This window comes from Hordeum vulgare, chromosome 3H (genome assembly GCF_904849725.1).
Source record: "Hordeum vulgare subsp. vulgare chromosome 3H, MorexV3_pseudomolecules_assembly, whole genome shotgun sequence".
Lineage (NCBI taxonomy): Eukaryota > Viridiplantae > Streptophyta > Magnoliopsida > Poales > Poaceae > Hordeum > Hordeum vulgare.
This window is the reverse complement of record NC_058520.1, coordinates 74,901,777-74,911,363: the sequence shown is the minus strand read 5'-3', so window position 1 is coordinate 74,911,363 and position 9,587 is coordinate 74,901,777. Positions and strand designations below refer to the sequence as shown.

The 9,587-nt window shown below is 41.1% G+C and overlaps 1 protein-coding gene across 2 annotated transcripts; it reads right to left on the bottom strand.

Annotated features, from left to right (window-relative positions):
* Window positions 1-123: 123 nt before the first annotated feature.
* Window positions 124-6,441, bottom strand: LOC123443028 (O-fucosyltransferase 1-like). 2 transcript variants are annotated; one of them, XM_045119248.1, is made up of 9 exons: window positions 6,220-6,441; window positions 5,988-6,126; window positions 4,911-4,992; window positions 4,726-4,802; window positions 4,540-4,628; window positions 3,512-3,635; window positions 3,103-3,386; window positions 2,482-2,611; window positions 124-1,044 (listed from the first exon to the last, which is right to left on the bottom strand). In XM_045119248.1, the coding sequence occupies exons 1-9, from the start codon at window positions 6,225-6,227 to the stop codon at window positions 433-435; spliced, it is 1,545 nt and encodes a 514-aa protein (XP_044975183.1). In that variant the 5' UTR covers window positions 6,228-6,441; the 3' UTR covers window positions 124-432. The 2 variants fall into 2 exon arrangements, with proteins under 2 accessions (XP_044975183.1, XP_044975184.1); XM_045119249.1 differs by having other exon boundaries at window positions 5,988-6,114; window positions 6,220-6,432.
* Window positions 6,442-9,587: the final 3,146 nt, after the last annotated feature.

Sequence of the window (9,587 nt, the reverse complement as noted above, 5' to 3'; positions counted from 1 at the left end):
TTTAAGTAGTGGAATCAAAGTGTTTTGCAGGACGTTGCAATACCAAAACTGAGGAAGTTCCTCCAGAAACGCATGAATTCAACAGGATATGTGTGCAATTAGGCATAGCAAATAAAGCCAATAGAACCGGAGACACCAAACACTCGGCTATACCATGGGGGGCAAAGGCCTCCAATTGTACGTAGTACCCACAAAACTCCTGACGTTCGTATGGTTTTTCTTCGCCGGAACTCTACATGACGAAATTTATACAAAATCTGGTTCTGACCCTCCCAGACTAACAATCTCAACAACTAAATCTCGAGTTGAACATAATTGCCTACCGAGATCCGGAGCCATCAATCCTTCCTCCAAAAATTGTCATACCCAGGTCTGAGTGAGAAACAATCTGTGCTCTGAATCAATAAACCTTAGCTGACTCAGTTCCGCCATCTATTTGACTTGGCTAGTGGAGTCGGTTCGACCAGTGGCTTCTGCTTCTACATCTTCTTTATTCTGGAACTGACTTTCAAGGACATCATTTACATTGTCGGGCGGGCACCGGTCAGCTTGATTCCTAGCATTCATCTGGCAGAAGCACTCTGGCCATGAGTTTGTGTAGAAAGACTCTGGATGGATGCGCTTGTGGGGGGCTCCAAAATGGGTGTTGAACATGACCAGCCTGATCCTCTCCTCATATCCAGACGCATGCCCTTCCTCCATGTCCATGAATATCGGAGCAAGGGCCTTCCTGTTTGGCGTGATTGTGGTTCGGAAACCATAATATAGGCGATGACCCATGAGGTTGTTTGCGAAGTTGCTCGGGCCATCATATGTGGGTATAAAAATGTCTGACAGGAGACAGACCATGTAATCAACTGCTGCCCTTGCTAGCCCTCGGGTGTCTTCTTCCAGCTTTCCACTCCCAACCATACTATTGTTTTCTAGACGTGGAAACATAGCCCTGAATGGCTTCATGAAGCGTTCCCCACCAAAGAGCTTGCCAGAAGCAAGGTAAATCCGTGTTGTGTTATCAAATCCCATAGCACGTATGATAAGACCCACCTGCAAAACAATATAAATAGGCCATTTTCCCGTTATTTATGCAAAATATTATCAACAGAAAATGGCGGTTATGATGACTATGATATTTATTTTTCATACACTGTCGTCCCACATTATTGTGCTTGAAGGAACAAGGTCTATTGTAGACCTCACAACAACCATTACCATGTGTGGGCCAAAAATGTACGGCTTATTCTGAGGGCCAAAGTTCTCTGGTGCTCTAGTTTTGTGGTTAAAGAAGACCAAAAAGCAGGCATGCCCGAAACTCCATATTTAATATTTCTACAATCATTCTTTACCAATCAAAATGGTTCATTTAATGGGTGCATCTAGGGTCAAAATACCCTAAACTTGGAACGTTGGAATCCAATAGAAAAGCATATTTAGATGCTTAAAAAGATATTAAACTTTGGCACATCCATACTTAGACTGATATGTATATCCATGTCAAGTTCAAACGCAATATGGATTAATGAATATAAAAATGACAAATCCAGATTGAGTTTGAACTTAAACTTGACATCATATATGTGATATGTCATAACATGAAGCACGGTTGTGCTAAAGCATTTTTTTTGTTTATGTTTGAAATATTCCAACCATACCACCACGTCAGGTGCACTTCTCCCTTATACCATCATCAACATATATCAATGACATATAGGACCAGACCCCAGACCCCACATGTCATTGACTGGTGGTATAAAAGAAAAGTGCATCTAGTTTCGTGGTATGGATGTAAATCACCCTTTTTTTTAGCTTCCATACTAGGTATGTTTTTATGGAATTTTCAATTTTCCGCGTTTTAGGGTGTGTTCACCCAAGATGCACCCTCATTTAACTCCAAGAGCATGGAGTGGTATATGGCGTTCAAGCAATCATGGAAATTAGAACAGCATACATACAAATTATGAGTAGCAAAAACAATATGATGCAGATCACAGCATTATTTATACAGCGGTAAGGAGGCCTAAGGTGAGCACCAACCTCCCTGACGCCTAAGGCGGACCATTAAGAGCCTAAAGCAGGCATAATTATAAGGCGCTGCCAGGGTGTCTTGCCGCCTAAGCGTCCAAGGCGCCTTATAAACAAGTGATCACTGATTGTGTAGGTCTTGCTTTTAGTAGAAGGATAAATTGTCCACCATACGCAAAGAGAAGGTACAGACAATAGCAAGTACGCAGCAAGAAATCCATGTTACCTATAGTTAGTAGACCACTGTTGGTCACTTGAAATGAACATATTATATAAATACAAAAACGTACCCATGGAGCTACACCGCAAAAAAAAAAAGTAGCATGCGCTTACTTGATCAGGTACTGAGCCTAAATTTGTAACCCCATCCAGAGTAATTGACTTTTAGTGTCGGCACACAATTAGATTATATATTAGTACACAACAAACATCAGGAACAATGTCTATAAGAAGAATCGGTACCTCTTCTGGAGTTAAAGGGCACTTTCCAATGAGCCTTCTTTTCCTGTAAACAAGGGTCTTATTTGCAAAATTTTCTTCCCGATACTTCAACAGGATTTCCTGTTCTTTAGGCGCGAATATGTCAATGCACCTGCAGTTTTCATTTTGGAAGTAAGGTATGTTCATATGTCTAGCAACACAAAAACGAAATTATATTGCAAGACATGCAAGTACTCCCTCCGTCCCAAAATAAGTGTCTTAAGCTTAGTACAACTTTGTATTAGAGCTAGTACAAAGTTGAGACAGTTATTTTGGGACAGAGGGAGTAATAACCACTAGGTTATCAACAATAGTCAAAATTAATGAATGAAATAAGAGAATAGTTTTCTAAAATATTAGTATCAAGGACTGAAAATGGCCATTGTGACTTTATCTTATAATTTGATGTCTATGAATGAATAAATGTTGTGAGTTCCTCATAAGTGTCATGTTTAGCCCTCGTCAGAACTTTCCTAAGCCTACTACAACAACAAGCCTTTTAGTCCCGAACGAGTTGGGGTTGGCACTGTGGTCTGATCAAAGTCCATCATTGGATACACCTCAGACTAAAGCAATCACACACTGGTCTGATCAAAGTCCTACCCGGCATATGCAAGCATATCCAGCTCAAACCGAAGATGAATTGACATGAAATGGCCTTCTGAACGGAGCTTATTCACTATATCACTGCTTGTTTTCATGATATTTGGCTTAAACTGTAGAGCGTGATAATTCACCCTGCATCTCAATCTTTGAAGCTCTGGATCATCAATTTCTTCTGCCAAACGGTGTGAAAATGGAGTTAAATATATCGCACCATACTTCCTCAACTTCTCCAGAGCAGTTGTTCTGTACCAGGTAACTGGTGCATCTCTAGGTGGTTCAATCTGTAAGGACAAAAGTGTTCCATAAGTATAGAATATCCAAAAAAAATGACCTTGCAAAGATAGAAAAAGTGACTTTTTAGTATAGCTAAATTTAGAGTGCTATTGTGCTCCAAATATATATTCACCTTATATGCTCTGAGCTTCTTGGTCTTTCCATGTGTGGTGATTTTTGGAACGCTCATAACAATTCGAACATCATATTTCAATGTCTTGATGAAGTGGGGAACATCATATGTATCTACAAAACCACTGGTTCCATACATAAATACAACGACAATGGATCATTCAACGTAAAACAAGTTGAACAAGAAGGTAACTACAAAGCCAGAGAAGTGAACTCAATGTAAATGTAGAAAATGGATGTCATTATAATTACCAAATAAATTATTTTGCAAGGAGTGCAGCATACTAACATGCAGTGGCCACCTTATTATTTGAAAATCATATTAACACTTAGTTTTGGGTTTGTCCAACTAATTTTTCACCATAATTCTAACATCTTCATGATGGCAGCATTACCAAAAAACACAAATAAGGATTTCAATGAGAATCGATAATATCTGCATTGTTACAATCTTTAACAGGAAAGTTACAGTTTTACAAATTAGCTCACAATTCATTATCCAGTATACTCTGAACAAACTTTCAGGCAGGATGCTGAAAAGGTTACAGACTGTAATGTCTTACATAAGGGTTTGTAGACTGACCGTAAAAGTTCCTCCTAGAGTCCTATTAGGATGAACTCATCTTAAGATTCTTAACTGCAGAAGTTCCTCTTAGAGTCCTTCCGCAAGAAACTAATCTTTCCAAACAAATTCTAACATTGTAAATTTTTAATAGATTAATTTATGTAGACATGATTTCAGCATTCTAGAAGTATGCTATTTTTTAATAACTTGATTACTGGTTACGAAGTGCTAATTATCTACTATCACCTGGACTCAAATACTTCCATGAAGTTAATCAACATGACTACATAAATCACTTTGATTATGCCAATATCTTATTGGTAATACCATGTACATTAGGCACAAATAGCACCACGCAACTTTGATAAGGAAAGTTCTGCTCGGATAGAAAATCATAAAGAACACAGGGTTTGTGCTAACTTTGCATGCAATACTTTGTGCATGATAAAAATTTACTTATGTACCTCTCGTCATGCCAGAATGAATTTGTATCTAACTCTGGCAGCACTAGTGTAGCATTCATGATTCGTGCTGCAACAACAGCATTACATATCTGCAAATTCAAAGCAGGAGTAACCTTAAATGAATACATAAAACTTGCATGATGAACAATGCTACTTTAGAGACAAAGTTTCTTATATTAATCATACTGCACTTCGTTGTTGGGACAAGCCGCCATTGCACCGGACACGCAAGTACCCATTGCTCTCAGATTCAGTTGGTGGGGCTGCAAGTAGAGAGATCACATTTCAAAATTTCATTTTGCCATCACACAGAATGGCATAAGACTGGACCAGTAACTTCTAGTTCTAGGAGGATACAGAGAGAAACTTACGAGGCCAATAGGTGCGTGGTGCAGAAGATGCTCTCCAGCCATTTGAATCTGCAGTCCTCCACAACTCATTCACAACAAAATCCTTGAGTAGTAGCACTGATGTCAGTACAAGATATAATTTGGTAAAAATTCAAATAGGCAGTGTATATATAATACAATTATATTTAGAATAACTTAATCTATAGGTCAAATGAATTGAAACTGAAAATATAAGTGATGCACAAAACTTTCCAAGAAAACTGGGTCAATTCTTTTTAACATTATTCCTTATCCATTAAATATTATGTGACAGAACATGATGGATAGAACCATGCTTTGTGCTGAATTGACTTTAATAGTTATGTATCAATTCCTTACTCTAGCCATTTCATCAGGATTAATAAGGAGTAGTGATGCATCACTTCCCTAACAGCCTACAAGCTGGCAACACTGAGGTTACGAAACATCATGTGTCAACTGTCAATTTTATAAATGTCCTTATATTTATGTAGTAATCTGCCGGCTTGATTTCAATGTTTACAGCCCTACTATAATGCAGTAAACTGATTGTTTACATTTCTCAAATTTCCAATGAACATTAATCTACATCCTTGGATGCTGGTTAACAAGCAAACTAATAGTTATGGAGAAGTTGGATATTACACAATTTGGAAAGAACTACCAGAACTTACTGCAGTCAGCAGGTAATAAGCCCATCAGTAGTAATACTCTGTACCCATATTAGGTGCTTCTGCATTGGATACAGTTTACCATCTTGCTTACGATCTCTTTAACAAGGAAGTATGTGTTTGTTAAATATTATAGCATTTTTCCCATCCGTTTCAAACAGCAACATGATTTATGCTCTGGCCGGCATGTACGCTAGAATCATTTGTTTTAAATGTTCCATCAGAGATTTGCTTTGCAAAGCGCCCTGGTTAGCACTGGCACCTGCATAGCCGTAGGCACATAGCCTCTCACGTTTCACTTCAATAACTCTCATGAGATTGCTATCGGCCTTCCCTACGACGCCAAGCAGAACAAACAAACAGCGCAGCTAAATCACGATAGAAACAGGCGAGGGAGAGGCGCGCACACCTGGACCCTGTAGGCGCCGAAGAGGACAACGGAGGAGGAGGACCAGAGCCAGATGGTGCCCGTGACCAGCGCCGCTACGGCGACCCACAGCCGCGCCGGTGCGCGGTGCCGGCGCAGCAACGTCTCGCTGCCGAGGCCCCTGCGAGCCAATCAAATCAGCAGCACAAAGTAGTGGGGAAAAAACACGGGAAAGGAATTGGGGGCGGATCGCCGCTGGGATCAGGCGGCTCACCTACGCATTGGGGTCAGGCGGTTAGGGTTTGGTCGTGCCGCGTGCGAGGGGGTTCGGATCTTTGGTAGAGCTCCACACTCAACCCTAGCTGCCACTCCGGCTGCAGGCTGCAGCGTGTTCGGAGGCGTGAGGCGACGCGACGCAGGAGGCGAATCGAATGAACTCTTCGATCTTTTCTTTTCTTTTGAGCTGGACTGAACTCAAATTGCGACGAAGGCATGACTTGTGGAACACAAATGATAACGCCCACGGCATTTTTATACTTCTTTCACACGCCTTAATTTTTGTCTGTTCTGATTTATACGAATTTTAGTGATTTCTAACGAAATTAAAGTGACACGTAGGCATACCGGACGGTATGGGGTAGAAGCTTGTGTGAACGGACTTGCACGACCCCGCAGCATGCAGTTGCCATCTCCGTCATGTGGTGGAACTGTCGCTCGCCTGCACGCTCGCATGATCGCCACCTCGCGAGCTTCCCACGACATGTTGCAGTTTTTACCTGATCATTCCACTCCCCTCTCGTTGCCTCTTCCCATTTCCACTCCTCATTCCTCATCCGTAGTGCACAGAGCAAAGATGGTTCCATGACGGAGCAGAGGCGAGGCGACGACGGAAATCTCACACGGACTCGTGGCCATTGTCGAAACTCACGTAGTCGGTCCATTGTCGTCGGAGCCTACACCGTGCATAGGTATCGTCATCGATTCCTTTCATTTTGCTTCTCCTTTTCCCGATTTCTGTGCTTTGAATCCATGACGATTCTAATGTGTTGCAGGAGTACTCTTTATCCCCGTCAACAAAGAGTCGCCAACGTGTAGTTAGGCCAGCTTTAGTACGCGGCGATGGAAGTCTCGTCGACGAGGAATCGCTCGTTCGGTGCGATTCATTCTCTGTTTTCAAATATTATTTGCTTTCAAATCAAGATTGTAGTGGTTTCTTGTAGTTCATGCTCGATGTTTTTGTGCAATTTATGTTCAATTATCCGATGGCTCGTTGTTTTAAGTATTATATTAGCTTGAAATCAGAGGTTCCGAGTGCAGTGGAATAAGTACTCAACCGGATATGTAACAACGACTATAGCTCAGTCCTCACAGTGAGTTGTAGTGTTCGGTTTGCACAGTTCGCGTGAACAAGATAAGCAGGTGATGAAAAACTTAAGTAAAGATTTTGAGGTGAGGAATTCAGAGAAAGTCTTCAGTCAAATTCTTCAAACAGTACAGATCAAAGTCATCAACATGTAATTGAGGAAATGAAAGAGTTGAAGAAATAGACCCCGTAGCTCAATGAAGACAATGATTTGATGATCCAGTTCCAACTGTTATGACAGTTGTACATCGGGTTTGGAGCGGCTTGGTATTCAAACTAAAGGACACACAGTCCTGAGACACACAGTCCCTACCGTATTCTCCTTGAGCTAAGGACACACAGTCCTCGCCCAACACTCGTGGTAAGTCTTCATGGTAGACTTCCAAACCCTCACAAACTCGGTCACCCGACGATCCACAATTGATTGCTGGATGCTCTAGACCATTGATGCCTAACTGTCTGGAGGATGCACAGTTCTTAAAGGTAACAAGCATCGGTTCCACACAGGAACAATCTCTTCAGTGTGCTCAATCACTTCGGGGTTTGGTTTTGGTTTGTGTGTTTGGGTTTTTTCCTCACTTGATGATTTTCGCTCAAAGTCCTCAAGGAATGGGTTGCTCTAAATAAAAAGTGTCAGTTTCTCTCGGAGCAGCCAACCAACTAGTGGTTGTGGGGGACGACTATATATAGCAAGAGAACATCCAGACATGATTTGACAATAATGCCCTTAATGACATGACCGTTGTGTGGATAAGATTGGGGACAGGTGGCGCGCGGCACGGCAATGGTCGGATCTTTCAACTGTGAAAGTCCTGATGTCTCTCATGTTCCTCACTGATAGGCAGTTCGCACTGGCGAAATCCTAACTCCTCAGTTAGTGCAATTTTTTCAGCGAGCAAAAGAACTTTGTCTCTGTCACTGAAGACTTTGACTAATCTCCGAGAGATTTTCAAAGGCTTCACTCTAAGGATTTGGTGTTGTAGGCTTTGAGTTGAGAATCATGAGGAAATCTTTCCTTGGTATTACCTCGACCCCCTTTAACAGTACAGTGTTCCTATGACTCAACAAAGAAAAAAATGAAACAGAAAGAGTAAATCTTCAAGCTTCAAAGTCTTCAGAGCATTTTCTTCGGGATACGCCGATTCCTCATTTTCAAAGTCTTCATGAGGAATAGAAATTTCTTCGCTATCAAAGTATTCAAGGAACGACCAAAGTATTCACCCGAAGACATACATTTTTAGGGCGATATTCATCGAATAACTCAAACTCCTCAGTGACTTATAGGACATGTGTACACTCACAAACATATTAGTCTCTTAACATATAAGTCTTCAATCCACCAAAATCACTAAGGGGCACTAGATGCTCTTACAATCTCCCCCTTTTTGGTGGTTGATGACAAATAGGTTAAGTTTTCAACGGGGATAAAAATATGAAGTGTAAGTACATAGTTTCAGGAATTTGAAAACAAGATATGGAGACACTCCCCTAAAGATGTGCATATTTGAGGAATTTGTTTTGGACTGCAAATGCACATTGAGAATTTGTACCATGGAGATCTCCCACTATATCTTGTAATTCATGCATGAATTTGACATATAGTATGAGGAATTTGAAATGCATGATGAAAAATAGTGTCTCGCGAATTTCAACATGCATGCATTTAATCAACTTGAGGAATAAGCATGCGAGGAAAAACGTTCAGATGTGTCATACCATCATCGGGCTTAAGTTACAACTAATTACAGCAAAAACTTCAGAAGAACGAGAGTTTGTAACTTAATAAAGTTTATAAGCCCATAAAGTAGAGCCGCTTAAATACTAACTCAGATTTCTCCCCTTTTTTCATCAAGTGACGAAAAGGGATGAAGCTGAGGACTAACGCCCTTGAAGACTATTACTTCTTTGTTGGAGGAGTAGTGCCAACATTCTTTGGGTCATTCTGCCTCGTTAGGCCTCTTGCAGTGTGAGCAGATTCTTCATCTTCATCGGCAGAGCGGAATGAAGAAAATGAGTTGTCCACCAAGTCAGGAAGTGGAATCTTCTTGAATTTCTTCTTTGGTGGCCATGACCAGTCGAAGTCTTGAGTGAATTCCGTTTCCTTTAGTTCCTCGGGAGTCTTGAGGTGTGACAGTATGGCCCAGGTGCGATCAAATACTCCATGAAGATAGTAGTGGTTTTTCTTCACATCGTTCTGAGTATCATTGAGGGTTTGCACAATGGAGCCAAATTGACGCTTAACCCGCTCATGGTTTCGATCAATTTTCTGATGAAGATTG